General features: G+C 42.2%; 1 protein-coding gene across 40 annotated transcripts in view; it reads right to left on the bottom strand.

Annotated features, from left to right (window-relative positions):
• Window positions 1-19,863, bottom strand: part of RBFOX1 (RNA binding fox-1 homolog 1) — a 754,257-nt gene that overhangs the window by 198,530 nt on the left and 535,864 nt on the right. For 39 of the 40 annotated variants that reach the window (XM_017533966.2, XM_037740311.1, XM_037740353.1 and 36 more), the window contains one exon: window positions 7,781-8,023. In XM_017533966.2, the coding sequence (XP_017389455.2) occupies window positions 7,781-8,023 (243 nt within the window). Of the gene's footprint in view, window positions 1-7,780; window positions 8,024-15,325; window positions 15,588-19,863 lie in introns of those variants that run through there. The other variant, XM_017533955.2, reaches the window with a different exon arrangement.

Genomic DNA, 19,863 nt, shown 5'->3' on the forward strand with positions numbered 1-19,863 from the left:
CCAACGGGTCATGAGCCAAGAGTTGGCTAGCACACTGTGCTGGGCAAGGGTATGAGCGTCAGGCCTTCTTAGGTCCTGTCCATGAGGGTGCAAATCCGTGCAAGCTCTCTGTAGGATAACTGATCAATATCCACATCTTAAAACCATGTACCTTTTAACCATTCACACCTAGAGACACACAGAGATGGACAGCAATCTTTGTACCTAGCTCTGTACTGTCGCCTGATGGTAAATACCAACCATACAAGATTAAACTCAGAAACAACCCACGTTCCACCACTGGGACACTTCCGTACATAAGAACCCACACATACACACAAAAATAATGAGCTGAACCCCTAAATATGATATAGAATAATCTCCCAGATATAAAGGGGTGCCAAAGGGGTGTTCAGACTTCAATTCTGTAATTTTGAGGATGGAAATAGTGAGTGGTTATAAGATACAAAGACTGAATTAGAGACAGATGATAGAGATAGAGGCAGATAAAGATAGAGATAGAGGACAAGCAGGCATATGCTTGCAATTGCATAAAACACTTCTGGAAGGAAATATAAAGTATTAGTAACTGTCATTTCTGGCAGACAGACTAAGAACTGGGGTTGTGGGTGTTAGGACATGTTAGTTTTCATCTTATATTTTTTTCCCATGTCTGGCTTTTTAAACCCCAAGCCTGAATTTCTTTGATAATGATAGTAATAATAGCTAATTAATAAAAAGGAATGCCCTGACCAAGTTTTCCCTATACCTTAGTGATTTCACCAGCTTCAAAATCAGAGCTGGCATGTAAAGGGTTAAGAACAGGACAGCATCACCAACCAATATCTCATCTTCCTAGAAGTATTCAGGAAATTTTGAGGCACAGTTAACATTCCAGTGGCAAGTGGCTGAGGACAAAGAAGAACCTGGCTCTTTAAACATTTCTTTTCCTGGTAAAGCCTCCAACTCAGGAACCTAGCTGGGGCACCCACATTCTTTCTCCCATCGGGGCTTAGAGCTAGTGGGAAAGTGGTGGGAGCCTTTTAAACAGATTGCAGAACCGTTAAAAATAGAAGTTAAGTTGCTATTGGAGATACATGGAGAATTCACCACTTGCAAATCTCTAATGATAATATGTCAAGAGTGAAATACCTTGTCAGGAACAGTATCTAACATAGTACAGTATTGGCTCTGTCAGCACAGTGATCCATGATGTGTTTGGAGGCCCACGTGAAATAGAAATTCAGCAGAAAAAAAGGCCTGCAGAGACACATCTCAGACCGTGGGGAACTGAAAGGATGACCTGGTAAGTCTTTTCTGTTTGCATTTTACTGAGCTCTGGTTGGGAGCTCTGGGTGCATCCTGCTTCCCTTTTACAGATTCTGCACTTTGTGTTAAATCATGTGCATATATTAGATGTTCTTGGAGGCCACCAGATGGATGGATGGTTTCTCTTACCCAAAAGTACTTAGTTTCTCAAAGAAATAATGGCCTCTACAATGTCCTTAGAATGATATTAAGCATCACGGATACAAATGTCAAAGAAGAGTTAGGGCTGTTCCAGCTATAGCACTATCCTATGGGCAACGACTTAGGCATCTCCCAAGAGTAACTTTTTATGCAAATACAGGGCTGTGGATCTAGGATGGGGAGAGCCATAGTTCTGACCCACTTTGATGTTAAATTCCCTCCACAGGAAATTGAGAATCTGGAGTGAAGACAAGGTACACCTAGTAAATGTAGGAGGAGGCAGAGACAATCTGAAGTAAACTTGGCACAGACCGTGTTTGGCTTGTATAGATCAGGAAAGGTTAACTCAAAAGTAGCATCTCCTTTTTTGCCAAAGAAAGGTAAGTATACAGATGTAATTGTTTGTAGCAAGAAATAAAAAGGCTCCTTTATGATTTCTGCACTTACCCAATACCAGTTCAGAATATAAGTCTTAAAACTTGTTTCAGGATCAGTCACAAAGCCCGCCAGCTTCAGCCTCACTAGGCTGTCTTTTCTTTAAAGTCCTGTCTCTAAGAGTATGTACCATCCAAACATTGCTGGAGAAGACAAAGTAGCCAGCTAACTGGTCCACCATACATTCACGTTCTCCAAACTTGGGCACCCATTGCCATTCAAATACTCTAGAAATTATCTAAGGCAGATTTCTGATGTATTTGCCCAAGTTCAGGGATCCTTGCTTCAATGATGTTGGCTCCATTCATGGAAAAATGAAGGCAATATGAAGGCAATATGGATGGAACTCCTCACCTTATCTCTTGACTTAAAAATTTCTCTGCATCCTCACACACTCACCCCTCCTCCTCTTCTGTTTCAAAACTGAAGTACTTCCAAATTTCAGCAGATTTATTTCTTGGTTACCCAAAATGAAAAACAAAATGCCCATGAATAAGTAAGTGGAGAAATAAACTGATATATCCATGCAATGAAGTAGTACTCAGCAACAAAAAGGAATGAGCTATAACCACATGCAACAATATGGATGGATCTTAAAATAATGATACTGAGTAAAAGAAGCCAGACAAAGAGAGCACATAATGTTTGATGTTACTGATATAAAATTCTAGAAACTGCAAATTAAGCTATAGTGAAAGCAGCGGACCCACTGGTTTCCTGGGGATGAAGTAAGGAGGAGGAGGGGAGGATCAGAAAAGACCAAGTGAAGACTTTGGGATAATGGACATATTTCTTATCTGGATAGCAGTAATGGTTCTGCATGTAGGTACGTTTGTAAAAATGTATCAAAGTGTATACATTAATATATGCAGTTTATTGCATGTCAATAAAGCTATTAAAAAATGGTTTCTTTCCGGGCGCGGTGGCTCACGCCTGTAATCCCAGCACTTTGGGAGGCCGAGGTGGGTGGATCACGAGGTCAAGAGATCGAGACCATCCTGGTCAACATGGTGAAACCCCGTCTCTACTAAAAACTACAAAAAATTAGCTGGGCATGGTGGCGCGTGCCTGTAATCCCAGCTACTCAGGAGGCTGAGGCAGGAGAATTGCCTGAACCCAGGAGGCCGAGGTTGTGGTGAGCCGAGATCGCGCCATTGCACTCCAGCCTGGGTAACAAGAGCGAAACTCCATCTCAAAAAAAAAAAAAAAAAAAAAAAGGTTTCTTCTTTCCTAGACTACCTATTGTATCTGAATGCCCTTGGTCCTATTCCTTCTTATCTCCTGTAAAAAACTTTATCACTTTCTTTCCTGCACCATTATTCCCTATCTCTTGCTTCCTTTCCTTTGCACCCCATGCAGGAACCTTACTGGCATAAATTAGTGACTCTAAACCAACTATCCTACCAGCTGCTTTCTCTAACCTCTTTACTTCTCAGATGCAATCTCTTCTTTCTCCTAGTTACTCCAAATATTTATAATAGGCAATACCCACTCACTCCAACATACGCCATTTATTCCTCAACTCTTGTCTCTTCTGGAACTCTCTCCACTACTCAGCAAAACTGCTTTCTTCTAGGTCTTCAAAGATGTCCAGACTGTCACTTCAATTATGTCTTCTCAGTTTATACCCTCAGGCTCTATTGCCCAACATTCAAATGGTTGAACACCCAATCTGAACATCCCACTGATGGCTTACTTAGTAGTTTCTCTTCCTTCAAACCCCACCCCAGGAACTCTCCAATGTGCTGTTCTTACGCTTCTTTTTACTCCCTACCTACTCTTGACAAACACCAATTCAAGCTTCTTTATGCAAATGGCTCACCAATGCTACCTTTAGCTCTGATCAGGTTGTGTCTACTTAGTTTCTTTAATTACTTGTTCTGAAGGTATCTTATCATGGACTCCGATGAAATGGTCTTCATTCCTTGTATTTGGATAGGAAGCTCCTTGGTGACCTGAGGCTTGGGAAACTCAGTACCAGCCTTAGCCACTGAATGAAGATAATGCCACACAAGCCAGAAATGGAGAGGGATTCCCATGAGAGGGCTTATATGGGGTGAATCCAAGAGCCTTTCACAGGGCTGCTGATCGTGGTGACTGGAGCCTAAACTTGCAGGACAGAGTCAGAGAGTAGAGGTGAGGACAAGGAAGCCAACCCCAGATGGTTCCCATTACAAGCTAATGGATGTGTGCCAAAAAACAAGCTGTGTCCATCCTCTTCCTGGACTTTTTGTTCTATGAGCCAACACACTTCTTACTGAGTTTTTCTCTTTCCTGTAACCAGAAGACTCTGAAAGGTATAACCCTCTGACTACGATTTTGAAAATGTTTTCTCCTACTGCCATCACGTTAGATAAAAGCTGTGAAAATCTATATGCTAAAATTTGGTACATTACCATAATTAACAGAACACATATCCTATATTGTCCTAAGGCTCTCCAAGGGAAGAGAGCTTGCCTGCACATCAGATTATCTCCCTGCAGTGCCTGGGGCACTGTGGACACCCAACATGCTATTTAAATTCAATTCTGTTGATCTCTAAAGTGTTCTTTTTGCAGGGCAAAGACGTGGAGCAGCTCAGCTCCCCAAATGGATTAAATTTCCTTTAAGCTAGGCATCATTAGGCCTTTATTTTTATGTCTTATTTCATAACTCTTCTGGCTTAAACTCTTTTCAATGGTTGCCCATTGCTTATATGTGGAATTTCAACCTCTTATCAGACCCACCAGGCCTGTAGGATGTCAAATCCTTGCTAATTTCTCCCAGTTCATCTTTTGCCGCATCACCTTTAAACCCCCTTCAACATGCCCTAAACATACTGGCTTCTTCTTAGGACTTTGAATGAGCCCAGATCTTTCCAACTTTAGGACCTCTGACGGTGGTATTCTCTCTGCCTGGGATGCTTTGTCTTCCCACCTTAAACATTATCTCCTTAAGGAAATGCTACCAGACTACCCATTTGCAGGTAGCAACTCTGTTCTTTTTTAATTTTCTTACGGTACCCCTATTTTCCTTAAGAGCGACTGCATGTTCATTGTTTACAATAGCAAAGACCTGAAACCAACCCAAATGCCCATCGATGATAGACTGGACAGGGAAAATGTGGCACAAATACATCACGGAATACTATGCAGCCATAAAAAACAATGAGTTCATGTCATTTGTCGGGACATGGATGAACCTGGAAACCATCATTCCCAGCAAACTGACACAAGAACAGAAAATCAAACACCGCATGTTCTCACTCATAGGTGGGTGTTGAACAATGAGAACACATGGACACAGGGAGGGGAGCATCACACACTGGGGTCTGTTGGGGGGGACTAGGGGAGGGACAGAGGTGGGTAGGGAGTTGGGGATGGATAACATAGGGAGAAATGCCAGATATAGGTGATAGGGATGGAGGCAGCAAACCACATTGCCATGTATGTACCTACGCAACAATCCTGCATGTTCTTCACATGCACCCTAAAACCTAAAGTGCAATAAAAAATAAATATAAAAAAATAGTATCCATCCTAAAAAACAAAAACAAAAACAAAAAAAGAGCATCTGTCACCCATGCTATTTGCCACATGCTCAGTCTCTGCCTCTCATACAAAGCCACAAGTGGGAAAGATCATGTTGTTTGGACCAACCATGCCAGCTAGTACGAGTCCTGGCCCTAGTCGAAGCTTCATAGATATTTGTGAGTAAATAAATGAATACATAAAATTTCCACAGCACTTAGTTTAATCAATAATGTCCGATTGGATCTTTTTAAAAAAAATTGGAAATAACCTATCCAGGCATTACTATTATTGATTATCACAAAATAGACAACAAATAGTAAACCATGACTCCAGCACTACTATCCAGTAGTCAACAAAAAAGCAACAAACACCTGCTGAACCAGCAAATTCCTTTAACAGATCCATACCTAGGGAACAGCAACTAAATACAACAAAATCAGCAGCAGGAGTGTTCAGAAGAAACAGAATGTAGAGACCACCCAAATATCCATCAATGGACTATTGGATAAATAAACCTGGTCTAGCCATACAGTGGGGTACTCAGCATGAATGAAAGTGGACAACGTTGCATTAAGAGAAGGAAGCCAGACACAAAGAGCTATCTCTAAAGCAGACTGGTGGTTGCCAGGGGCTGGGGAGAGGGAAAATGGGGAGTGTCTGCTTAATGGGTATGGGGTTTCCTTTTGAGGTGATAAGAACATTCTTAAACTCAATAATGGTGGTCGTTTTGCACTACATAGTGAATATACTGAATTCCACTGAAATGCGTATATTATTAAAATTGTTAAAAATGGTGTTATATGTATTTTACCACAATAAATTAAAAAGGAAGACAATTAAAAAATTACAGAATGTATACTATTTAAAAAAAAATTCCAAAACTACCCTCCAAATGAAGGAGGTGGCAAGGAGCAAAGTTAGTCAGTGGTTGCTTTTATCATAAGAAATGTATGATGCTGCAAACCCATAAACTTCTTCATAAATACTGGTTTTCCAGAGGTCTTGGGACAGAAGGAAAAGGCAGAATTGCCTTGCACTTAAAAAATGTTCCAGACAAGAGGTTTGGGGTGCCTAAGCTTCTAAAGAATTTTACAGAAAAAGGTTCCCAAATGCATGTTTCATACAGGTTTTGTAGTATCATGATTACTTAAGTGGCACACAAATGAATACTGTTTAATTTTAGTATAATTCTTTTTGTTGAGAGTTATATTTGATTAATGGCCCAAACACCAGTTTTCATTTACAGTGATGATAAAATATTTCTGTTGTTTACATGCCTGTTCCTAATCCATTTAATCATTTGTATGCAATAAAACTTACTCTTTATGGTATAACAAGTCATGTAACCATCACGATAAAGATACAGGACAGTTCTCTTATTCATTCTCTCACCCTGAGCCTTTATAGCCCCTGCTCTATGGTCCAGCAATAAAAGGAAAAAAAAAAACAGGGAAAAACACTGCAACATGTATGAATTTCAAATGCATTAGGCTAAGGTAAGGAAGCCAGGTTCAGAGCTCTGAGGGATGAATGAGGAGCAGCTGCAAAGGGGCACAAGGTTTGTGTTTAGGCTGATGGAAATATCCCAAAATTAGATGCAATAGCCACATAACTCTGTAAATCTGCTAAAAAATCAGTGAACTGTACACCTAAAAATATACACATTTTATGGTATGTAAATTATAACTCCACAAAGACTTTATTTTTTGTTTATTTAGAGACAGGGTTTCACTCTGTCACCCTGTTCAGTGAAGCAATCTTAGCTCACTGCAGTCTCAAACTGCCGGGCTCACACCATCCTCCCACCACAGCCTCCCAAGTAGCTGGGACTACAGGCATGCACCATTACACTCAGCTAAATTTTTAATTTCTTGTAGAGATGAGGTCTCACTTTGTTGTCCACGCTATACTCAAACTGCTGGCTTCATGTGATCCTCCCACCTTGGCCTCCCAACGTGCTGGGATTACAGGCACGAGCCATCATACCCAGCCTCCATAATGACAAAAAAAAAAAAAAAATTATCTTACATCATTTTTTTTTTCCTCAGAAAAAAAGGATATTTCATTGGGATAGCATTCTGGAAAGGCAAAACCATAAAAACAGAAAATTGATAAATGTGCCCCTTTGCAAATAAATGAAATCACTGAAAAAAATACATAGATTTAAACGAAAATGATAGATTTAAAGGAATGCTAAGAAAGAAGGCATGGAGATGAGGTAAACTTCAGGAAGCTGCTAAGATGAGGGTGAGCTCGGGGACCGATCCGTCTGCCAGAGTCCCTGGGTGGAGGGGGTGCGCCCCTGCTTCCATTCCCAGGCCTGGAGCACCTGCCCCGGCGCAGCTTTGCCTATCCCCCGACCTGCAGCGAACGCATCCACTTACTGTGGCGGTGCCGGAGACGGTCTGGGCACTCGTGTCCGCCGGGCTCTGCTCGGAGTGCGACTGGGCAGGAGGGTACAGGTTTAACGTGTGCTCGGGAACCGTGGTCTGGCCTGTGTACTCTGGCGCGGGGTGGGGATGAGGGGCCGTGTATTCCGCGGGGATACCGTTTTGCGGGGGAGCGAACTGGGCCGAAGCGTAAGGCTGAGCCATTGTGTCAGGGGCAGCGGCTGCTTCCTGATTACCCTGAAAAATCAAAAAGGTGGAGAGAGGGAGAACATCATGAGGAGGCACCCTGCAGAAAGCTTCCTCCCAGATCCCAGGACAATCGTGACTGCCAACTTTCTAGAGGTCACCATGACACCACCAGGCTGAGATGGACCAATCTCAGCTCATCTTCACCAGAACCTATAAGGAAACAGTAACCACTTCTCCCCATTTTAGAGATGCAGAAACCGAGTCTTGGAAAGATAAAGTCACTTTTCCCAAGTCACTCTGCCTAATATTCAAAGACAATGAGGGTCTGTGGCTTACTAGATTGGATTTTTTTTTTCTGTCAGATCCTTTTTATTTCATTCCCATTTTGGAAGCTGTGAACATTTAGTTGTCCGCAGTGACAGCAGAACCTTGATTTGATACTCAAAGTGCCAAGAGAGATTAAATTGAACGTGTGTGTTCTTGAGAGGAGAGACAATTTATGTAAGCATTTGAATTTAATCAAAGTTTTATGTGACTTGGCTCACATAATGGGAAGAGGGAGGATCCTTTTAATGCTCCCAGTGTCCGTGTGCTTGTGTGTTTTGTGTGTGTGTGTGTGTGTGTGTGTGTGTGTGTGTGTATGATGTCCCCAGTGCCAAAATGAAGCAGCTAATAAAAATTCAGGGCCTAATTTGGACAAAGATCATCCTCTCTGACATCCACATTTTAAGCATTTCTGAAAAATATTGGATTTAACTCTTAGTCTCATTAGTCAATGCCTCTCCCTCCCTACCTTATTTTTTTTTATGAGCACGGAGTATTACATAACAATTCATTCTTCAGATCTAGGCAAAACATGCAGTGTGACAATTACAGCCAACTCAGAAGAATTTAAAAAACACACACAACAAAAACCTGAATTCAGATGCTTCCATTTCAGGAAGCATCTCTCTCTCTACTTCCTCCTCCACAGTTCTACCATCACACACACACACACACACACACACACACACACGGCATAAGAAATTATAACCCTAAAGGTCCAGATTTTCCATGGTCTCAGGAGATGAGATTACACAGTCAGAAAGACAGAGAGAGTGGAAAAAAACTTAGCAATTAAGCACACCAAATAGCTGCCTCTCCCATTGTCTGTGGTCAATTAGATGTGACTTTAGCCCTCGTATAATGATACTAGGGCAAAAATGTCAGAATTGCTCCTCTCTCTTCAGTACTCGCCACCAACATCTGAAATCCCCTTTCTCTAAAGCAATTTGAGTGCAGCAAAAACATGATGACAGAAAGAAGGAAGGAAAAAAAAAAGTTCGCTCTCAGAGAAGCACACAGACAGAACTGGTGCATTTGTTTAGAAGGGACCTTAATTAGAATGTTAAAGATGACACTTGGAAGAGAACGAAGCTTAGGATAAGTTTAAACATTTTACAAGGAAAAACATTCCATCAGCCTCTTGCCTCCTCTGGACAAATTTCTCCAAATGTCTGTGCCATTGGAAATAAAAGGGCACAAGCATTTCTTTCTGTCTTCCTAACATGTTTCCGTAGCACTGGGGCCATGAAGGGTGTGCCTATGCTGAGGCTGGATTGCTATCCATGAGCAGTTAACCCTGTCTATCCTTGGGAAGACACAAAAGACTTGCTGATATTGCTGGTCTGTCTCCACTCCTGTTTCTTCAATAAGACCCCAGTTCCACTCTCAGCCTGTATGGTGTAGATACATTTGAATCCAGCTCCCGATCACTGAGAGATGAGCCATAGGACGCCAACCTGGCCAGTCAGAAGGTCCCACTGAGATAGTCCCATGGATTTGGGTTCATGCCCATCTGTCTAGTGAAACCATTTGTACGTTAAGCCCTAGTCACACCACTGAGTCCCAGTCGCCCTGGAATTTTGCCATAGTTTTGGGGAAGAAGTTATCTTTCCATTGTGATTGGCAGCTGCAAAAACAACATAAGCCTGAAGCTGCCAAGAACTGACACTTAGGTTGGGCATGTTGCCTCACGCCTGTAATTCCAGCATTTTGGGAGGCCAAGGCGGGTGGATCACTTGAGGTCAAGAGTTCAAGACCAGCCTGGGCAACATGGTGAAACCCCATCTCCACTAAAAATACAAAAATTAACCAGGCATGGTGGTGCATGCCTGTAATCCCAGATACTTGAGAGATTGAAGCAGGAGAATCGCTTGAACCTGGGAGGTGGAAGTTGCAGTGAGCCGAGATTGCACCACCACACTCCAGCCTGGGCCATTCATCTCAAAAAAAACAAAACAAAACAAAAAAAACTGCCACTTGAAGAGGACCTGCCTACAGGTAAGGCCAACCTAGAGGAAAATGAAGAGAAGAAACTGAGGAACACAGAAGTATCCACTGAGTCCCGGTGACATCATTTGAAGTTTTGAATCCACCTTTAACCACAGTTAGTACCGCCCTTATTTGCTTTAGTTACCCAAGTCAGTAAATGTCCTATTTTTTAACAGCTTTATTGAGATATCATTAACATAAAAATATGTATATATTGTGAAGTGACCACATTTCAGGTAATTAGCATATCCATCACTTCCACATGATTTCCATTTGTGTGTGTGGTGTGTGTGTGTTGAGATTTAATTTAAGATCTATCCCCTTAACACATTTCCAGTATATAATACAGTATTTTTAACTCCTGTTCCCATGCTTTACTTAAATCTCCAGAATGTATCTGTCTTGTAAAACTGACACTTTGTACCCTTTGTCTCATTTTTTAAGCTAGTTTTTCTGTTACTTACAACTGAAAGGGTCTTGACTAATTAAAAAAAAAAAACTTCTGCTGTTTTATAACTAAACTAGCATCTTTTCTTTTTCTGGGCTGTTCAAGGAACATATCCTTCTGTACAGAAATTCCATAGTGATGCCACTTCTCCATGGGTGATGAAAAGCCCCAGAAATGTTGGGATCTTGGGAACCATCTGATGAGAAATTCATTGTGCCAGAAGCAGCTTCTGCTCAAAGATCTGTTTCTGCCTCCCCAATCTTCTACCTGGCCCATCTCTTCATTGAAACACAGACGTGTCTGAGTCCCTACAGGGAAGAACAGAATAATCACAGGAGCAGTGGTCCAGACAATGATCAGATGAAGACAAAGGCTTCCCTCCTCCACCTCCAGCAGAAGATACTTTCACCAGCAACATATATAACCCTGGGGATTTCCATCAGTGCAGAGCAACCTCAAGAAAAGTGGCTCATTCGCACTAGTTCCTGCAAAAGAGTTAAGGCTCCTCATAGAACTGGAGCTCTCTCTATATGGAGCAGAGAAGTGCCATGGCCTCCCAAAGCTTGTGGTCAGTTAAGGGAGAAGAGCTCCATCCTCCCAACCCCATGAAGTCTTCACATTCACTGCCCCTCAGCTTAGAAAGCCTCACCTACCCCCTTGCCCAGCTAGTTCTTATGCTTTCTTCAGTCTCCATTAAGAGTCCCTCTTCCAGCAAGCCTTCCTTGATGCTGAAACCTGGTCAGTCACCCATCTCTTCGGCTCCGCTACAGCTGGTGGCCATAGCTCACACAGCTCCGAGCACTGCCACTGTCTTTTTATTTGTTTGTGACCTTTCTGAAAACAGGACACTATGCCACATTCCCTGCCCCATATCCATGGTCCAACAGCATACTAGCTGCAAAGTGGACATTTGCAAGTGTGTTCCAAGTGAATATGTGATTGAGAAAATGAACTCTGTGCTCCATAAAGTAGGGGGATGACGAGAGGACCTGGCAAATCACTCACGGGGCAAACCTGGCCCGCATTTTGTTTTTGTAAATAAACTTTTATTGAAACACAGCCATGCTCCTTTGTTGACTGTCTACAGTGGCTTTTGTACTACAATGGCAGAATTGAATAGTTGTGACAGAGGACTGCCCAGCCCACCAAGCCTGAGTGATCTACTATTGGTTCTTTGTGGAAAAATATTTTCTAAAAGCTATGGCAGAATGTCACGAGATATGGGATCATCAGTTACAAAGCCATTACAACATAAATAGTTTGGGCAGGAAATAAAGCAGTGAAGCAGAAAGAGAAGGGGGCTGTATTCTCTCTAAACCAAAGAGGGGTGATAGCTAGTCTTGGAGGCTGGAAATACTGAGAATGGTACAAAACCAGCGAGTCAGGATCTTTTTGGGAATGTACTTTCCATCACCAGATCTCTGTCCTGTAAACACACATACACACAGGCTTTAAATCTGCAGAAGAAGGCTTATGAGCAGAAAGTTCATGATGGCCTCAGGCTTCAATCAAAAGCAGCCTCTTCTCCTCACTGGTCCTCAGAAGAAAACTTAATAGGTGCCAGGCACTGTGCTGGGTGCTTCATAGGGGTTGTTCTTACAAAGGTGTGACTGTTTTACACAGGACATTAGGCAATGACTGGAGGCCATTTTGACTGTCACAAAGGAGGGAGTATGTGCTACTGCCATCCTATGGATGGAGGCCAGGGATGCTGCTCAACATCCTGAAGTGTACAGTACTGCCCTGACCCACAAAGGACGGTCCCGCCCCAAATGTGAATAGTGCCAAGGTCCAGAATCCCTACTTCGCATGCATTCCATCTCTAATCTCACTTTACTTTGTCATCAAAGAGGCTCCAGCCCAAAACTTGGAAATAATGATGCAAGGTCACAGCCACAGGTAGTTCTCAGGGGAGCCAACAGTTAAACCAAGACCTATATGTATCGTGTGTTACGGCATCTCTCATCTAGCAAGACAATCACCTGGTGGGGAGCTCATTTCCCATTTTTAAACAAGCAACTCCCTCTCTATCATATACACCACAGAACTGTGTTTTAGGTGTTAGGATGTTACTCCCTGTGAGGAAGCCAGAGGATAGTGATTCAAAGATGCCCACAATTCCAATGGCCAGATTAGGTGGGTGACCCTTCAAAAGTAGTGGGGCCGCAGCCTGGGAAACTTCTGCACTGTCTCAAGCCTTACGCCTGACTTCAAAGTGCTTTGAGGCTATCCCAGGAAAGACAAAGGCCAGCTGGGGCACCACTGGTGCCAATGCAAACCACCCACCTCTATCATGAGTTGTGCAATTCTGGCAAATACAGCGCACCATGCTCTAGGAATGATTCCATGGTAGCCAGGGAGCCTGCAGTGAGCATCCAGGAACATGGGGCTCCGGATTTCATCCTGTACCTGGAGTTCTCAAACAGATGTTGGCGGGACCCCCTATAGTTACTTATTAACACTGACAGCCGTTCCAGAGAGACCCTAATTAATATTCCCAACATTTGCACTTTAGGATAATTACAGCTAATATTTAATTAAGACCATTGTACTTCCTATGGAATTATTTTTCACCTTCAAATGGCTCCAGAGATGTCTTTGTTTCCTCCCTGGTGACGTTCCTAGATTCCTAGCTTGGATGAATGTATTTTCTGGAAAAATACATTCACATTAAGGGCATCTTTTCCACTCCAGGTCACGGCAAATCCTAGGCACGTGAACAGGCTCCCGAGTTGGAAGTTGAAGCCAACTTCATGTAGGGGACAGTGACAGGCAAAATTATTTGGAGCATCCTGGCGAGGCACTCCCGCATTTGCAGAAGCTGCCTTCTTTCTCCTACTCCAATGCCAAACCCCCACCTTTCCCTAAATAAGTGGAATGATCAGGGAGTCTGTGATATCTGCAGAGTCAGGGTGCTTGTGGGTGTTTCTAGCTGATGAGGAGGATGATCTGCTCAGCAAGTGTTCCCCACATCATCAAGCTAACGCTTCAAGAGCGTTTGCAAAGTTAACATTTAATTTCAGTGCCTGGACTTTCTTGAGTTGTTGCTCAGTACACAAAAGGGGACGAAAGAAGGTCAACATCTCATGCCTGAAGCCCACTATCGCTGCTGCATAACTGACTGGAAGCTTGAAATAAACAACATCTATTAGGATAAAGGTAGAAGAAACTTCCTTGTCTTCAGACACCAAACGTCTCAGTCAATGAGAGCAACTCAATGACAGCAGGATGATGGAAACCTGTCATTACTCAAGACACCCCAATGTGTAGCTTTCACTCCAGTTACAGAGAGCAAAAAGATTATTAAAATGCAACCAAGTCTGAATCCTAAAATTTATAAAAAATGTCATTTCAATTTAAATATTTTACTGAGGCATGAAATAGCCTGGTTATCATTGCTATTTTAAGACAAATACTGTAATCTGACTATTAGCATAGTATGTCGACCCTTGTATGCACACATTCAGAGGGCCACTCTTCCGATGCTCAGAGAATTTCTTTGGTCACAGAAATACTCTGAACCCTTAATTTTCTCCCTGAAGTGGACTCAGAAGACAGAGTCAGAGAGAAAAGAACATGAGAATTTTTTTAAGACATTGCCTTTCTCCCATTTGTTGCCATGAGTGCTTTAATGGAGTAGCTTTGAGAAACTAGTAAGAGAAGCAAGAGTAGTAGCCAGTCAGGTTTAGCAAAATATTTTGGCTCAAAATCTAATGCAAACCATATTTCAACTGAGAAATAATCTTAAAGTGGCCAAACGTGAAATGGGTCCATTCTTTTCCATGTAACTACCTGATTCTCACGGAGAAGGCAAAGCACCTGCTTTCATAGCCATCCAGGTGGACTTTAAAATAAGTAAGTCTTCGTGTGTGGGTATGTGTGGGTGCACACTCACACACCTGCATGTCCCCACCTTTATAGTCATACTTCTTGAGCACACCCTCCCTTTCTGCATCTGGAATTTATTTGTCCCCAGTTTATTTATTGCTGCAGAGAACCTCCTCTGGCCTAAACTCAACCCTTATAATGAAGAAATGCACAGGAATTGTCAAGATCTAATAAGCCAGCTGACTGCATCTGTCCACACACCCCAGGAAAGGAGCGACTCCCGCAGTGGGACCCCCGCCCCCAGCATGGACTCACTGGAGGAATCTATCCATTCTTGGTGTTTGCCTGCAGTTTTCAGTCCTGCTGACAGTTTGTTTTACTTTAGTTTAGTAGCATGGTCTACGCTACATCTCTGGCAAGAAATCGCGCATATTCAGAGAAAGCCTCTTGTGCTGAACTGAAATGAGCTAAACTGCATCATGCCCCAGGGGCATTGAAACAAAGAAGAAAAATGCAAAATGACACCATTAACCTGCTGGTTCTAAGACCAGCTCAGTTCCACACATCAAGCAGAAGGCGTACACACACACACACACACACACACACACACACACACTTTGCTGAAACTCCTCTCCTTTCCCTGAACGTGATTCAAGGAGCAAGCTACGGATCACAGACAGCACAGACTTAAAGCAAGGAAAGCTTTCAGCTTAATTCAAATCACAATTTTGAGTGAAAGATTAAACGGAAAAAAAAAATACCTGCTGCACCATCCTGCTTCCTTTCTCCTCCATAAACTTAGCAGCTGTTCTTGTCCCACACCACAAAGCATCTGCCCAAAGCACGCCTCAGTTACGAGCGAGGGTATGCACACTGTGCAATGTGTGGATGATCGGGGTGTTGAGGAAGGTGGGGGGCTGAGGCCGCCTGGCTGACCTCCCCCTCAACATCTGACTGCTCCTAAAACCAACCCAGATGGGACTTTTTCTGCCAGCAAGGCCTGGCCATCAATCACAGCTTGCTCCTCCTCTGGCTCCTACTCTCAGCTTCACAGCGCACCAGTGAGCAGATAAATATATAGAGGAGGAAGGGAAAGAAAAAAAAAAAAAAAAAAAAAAAAAAAAACAGCGCTCGACCACATTAATAGCTGTTTAAAAAACATTAGAAATGCGATTCTATGCATCGCCTGGAGATGGAATTTTTCATTACTAAACTAAATATATGGTATGCAAAGTTATAAAATCCAGCAGGGAGCTTGCTACTATCTTATTTTATTTTTTCTTAAGAGGGGAGGGCAAACATTCGGGGATAAAAGGGAAGAGATAGAAGATGGATGAAAAAGAGCTAAAAGAGATACGAATAGGTAAATTTTTTAAAATACTGTGAGAACATCAGAGAGCATGAATTTGTAACAAAGCTGTGTGTTTAACCGCAAATCGATCTTTAAAATACCATAGCTGATGATTACTTGGAAGATTTTGAAATCCAGCTCTTTTACAGATTGGCTGTGTAGTCTTGGACAATCTTATTGTGATACTCCAGGCACTAGTTTTTGCTTCTGTTTAATGGGGCCAATGATGAGGAGCTTCACCATATTATTGTAAGGATATAATTAAAAATCAAATCACCAAAAACCACACACACACACACACACACACACACACACACACACACACACACGTGCACACACGGCCTGGCTCTCATAGTATGCATTATGTAAATGAATTCATTCATTCACATTTAATGAAATGGTCAGCAAAATCCAAAACCATCTTTGTCTCTATAGACTTCATAGTTAAGCGCAGCAGCAGACTTTAAGAAAGAAAAAAATAAATTCTAAGATGACCGCAATATTCCAGTGGTGATAAATGGTATGAAGAAAACGTACAGGGGTCTGGCTTTCTCCTTTTCTTGGATGTTTGCCTTTTCATGCCTTATTGTTTTTTTCTCTCTCCCAGTGAGCAAAAATAAGAACTCATACAAAAAATTCCCTGGTGGAACCCCACATCAATGCCAAATGCAGCCTCTTTATTTAAAGCTGCAAATACTTTGTTCTTCCTTTATTATGAAAACTACAACAACCAGAGTGAAATGTCAAAACAATTTCAGTTTTTATTTGCTCGCGTCTTTCTTGCCGGTCGAGGGAGAGGTTTTGAGAGGCCCATCCACCCTTCCCACAGATAGCTGCTTATCACCAAGGCTCCTTGCTATGGAAAGAGAGATCATTCGACTGGAGGGAATGAATGTGGTTTCTGAAGTGATTAAACTTGTAATTCAATTGTGTAGCAGAGGAGGAGGTGAGGGTGGAAAGGCTGTCTGCATGAATTCAACCTTCCTGCTGGTCTTTTTTGCAGGTTCTAGTTCACGTGGCCCCTGGGTGATGTTTTTCTTTTTAATTCCCAGCTCTTCGAGGTCGGAATGAAAATCTGGATACACAGTATTTGTGCCGTTCTTACATTTCCATTCCCAATCATACCTTGGGGATGTCTGCAATGCATCACGAAATGAGGGTTAAAACAAGCAGCCCTTTCAAGGTTCCTTAAAGGGACGCATCAGCTCCCCTCTCTAACCACATAACCACAGAGGACAAGAGGCTCTATCTCCTAAGACTCCAGCTCAATATGTGAGGACAGCAGCCATTCTCACACACCATATGCTCTTGTCCTCACCTGAGAAGTCAACTCCTGTCCTTCAAACTAGGAAACAGGAACAAGACCAAGACTGACAAATTCTCTGGTGGAAACATTAATGTCCTAGGGAATGATGAAGAGAATACTCAAAAACAACCAACCATAAAATGACTGGCAGGGCATGGTGGCTCATGCCTGTAATCTCAGCACTTTGGGAGGCCAAGGCGGGTGAATCATCTGAGGTCAGGAGTTCGTGACCAACCTGAGACAAAACACCTCTACTAAAAATACAAAAATTAGCCAGGCGTTGTGGCAGGTGCCTGAAATCCCAGCTACCTGGGAGTCTGAGGCATGAGACTTGCTTGAACCTGGGAGGTGGAGTTTGTAGTGATCTGAGGCTGCACCACCACACTCCAGCCTGGGCAAAAGAGTAAGACTTCATCTCAAAAAGAAAAAAAAAAATAGAGAAAGAGTGAAAGAGTTTCAGGTGGAAACCACCCGAGAGATGCAACAGAACATGGTCCTTAGTCAGAGGAACATGAGTTCCTTGGGTATTCTTTAAAAATATCAGATTCCAAGGCTTCACACCAGATCTCCTGCGTCAGAATCTCCGAGGGCAGGATCCAGGCATGGGCACTGTCAAAAGGCGCCCCAGGGAGTTCTGATACATGATTCTGGAGAAAAATATTCTGTGTGTTTGATTCTGCCAGTCTGATCTCTTAGGCTGTAAAACCCACGTAGGGGGTCGTCTTACCAACATTGTTTAAATGAAATAAACTACACACATGAGAGAAGAAGAAAATAGTTTAAGGTTTGTATCGTTTCATGAAAACTTTATGTGGAGGAATGGGTTCAGAATGTAAAATCTTTTATGAATTGTGGTAAAAAGAAATAAAATAAAAAACACTATGTTAGGTCAGGTAATTTCTAGTGTTAGTTACTATCCAACTTTTTAATGCTGTGACTATGAGATCAAAGACAAGTATTGAGGCATCAAGAGCATAATGATAAAACTATTGGCAAGTCATTCAACCTTCAGGTGCCTCAGCTTCCTTATTCATAAAATATAAATAGTGATGTATATTATTCTTCACAGTGAGACTCTTACGATGCTTTAGAGGGAAAATCTATTGGGATGTGTTTTATAATCTAGAAAGTCCTGTATGCACATATGTCCCATTAGGGGGATAAAATTGGTCCCCTTCTAGTCCACTGAAGTTCTTCCTCTAGAGAAGACGGGAAGAAGTGACATGTGTTAGACTCTAACCTACTGTATGTCAGGAGATTAGTATTCACAATCACCCCATGCAGTAGTCATTATGGTTCCTTTGGCAGATAAGAACACTGAGGTGCTAAACAAATGAAAAATACTTCCAATACACAAGATCTAGTACATTTGTAAGAGAGAGAACCAGAATTTGAAGATAATCTGGTATTATTGAAAAATTCTTGTTACTGAATCCATAACAAGATAAAGATGAAGATGGTAGCGGTGGTGGTGATGGTGATGATGATGATGGTGATGGTGATGATGATTTCTGGTAATGAGGATAAGAAATCTTTTCCTGAACACCAGTTATGAGCTGATTATTGTTCTAAGCACCAAGCATACAAAATTCAACAAAGTCGCTTTGCTACATTACCTCATTGAACAAGATTCCAATGTGCTGCATATTTTTATCTTCTTTTTATCTTATCTCACACAACTTGCTCATGCTAGGTATCCAAATCTGTCAGAATCCTACAATGTATATGCTTAAATACTTGGAGATGGATTCAAATCTGACCTCATTTAGTTAAACATATAAACCTTTGTTCTAGTAACTAGGCCAGCTTACAGAAAATCATCTCTTGAACAAAGAACTCTGAAGTTGTGCTGAAGCCGTAATTCATGAAACACAACAAACAGCAAAGATGATGAGAATTCATGTTATGGATTCCAGCAAAGCTCCTTGTCTCATTTCACTTCCCCAGCCTCAATAGAGAAGTGGATGGAAGCCATCTTGCCACGGCTGACAAACACCAGCCCCAGAAACACAAGCCAGCCGAGTGGGTGGCAGACTTGCGGTGAGGAGGTGTTATGTTTGCAAAATGTTCCATCCTGATTTTCCATTTGGAGTTACAGAAGGCAATGGAGAGGTTGTTTTTCTCAACTCTTTAGAAGTTACTGACAATAAAATATTTATGGTACTTTGTACAAGTCAGAGACTGGATCTGGTCACTTCTGAGGTTTTAATTCCAAAGGGAAACGTGCTCAGCCCTTAAAAAATCAGCAACATACAGAACAAGCGAAGTTTCCAACCAACAGCATCAGGCACTTAGGAAGACGGAGGTTCTTCCTTTTCCAGCATCTCAGAGGACCCTGTCTTGTCATTTAAAACCCTTCTCAAAGTCTGACATTATATGCACATTTTGGTGTCCATCCCAACAGGACTGTGAACTCTATGAGTAAAGAAAGGAAACCTCGTCTGGTTTCCTTTTTTTCTTTCTTTTGTCTATCACTGTTGCCTCAAACAGTGTCTGAGGTGCACACACACACATACACAAAAGCATTCAAAATGTTTTGTTGAATAAAAAATGAATCCCAAGCTAGTCCCTTCGTTTTTACTAGTACTGAGACATGTTCTGACTCACTTAGCACCTCAGGGCACTGAGAACAAGGTCAAAAC

This window comes from Cebus imitator, unplaced genomic scaffold (genome assembly GCF_001604975.1).
Source record: "Cebus imitator isolate Cc_AM_T3 unplaced genomic scaffold, Cebus_imitator-1.0 Scaffold4, whole genome shotgun sequence".
Classification (NCBI taxonomy): Eukaryota; Metazoa; Chordata; class Mammalia; order Primates; family Cebidae; genus Cebus; species Cebus imitator.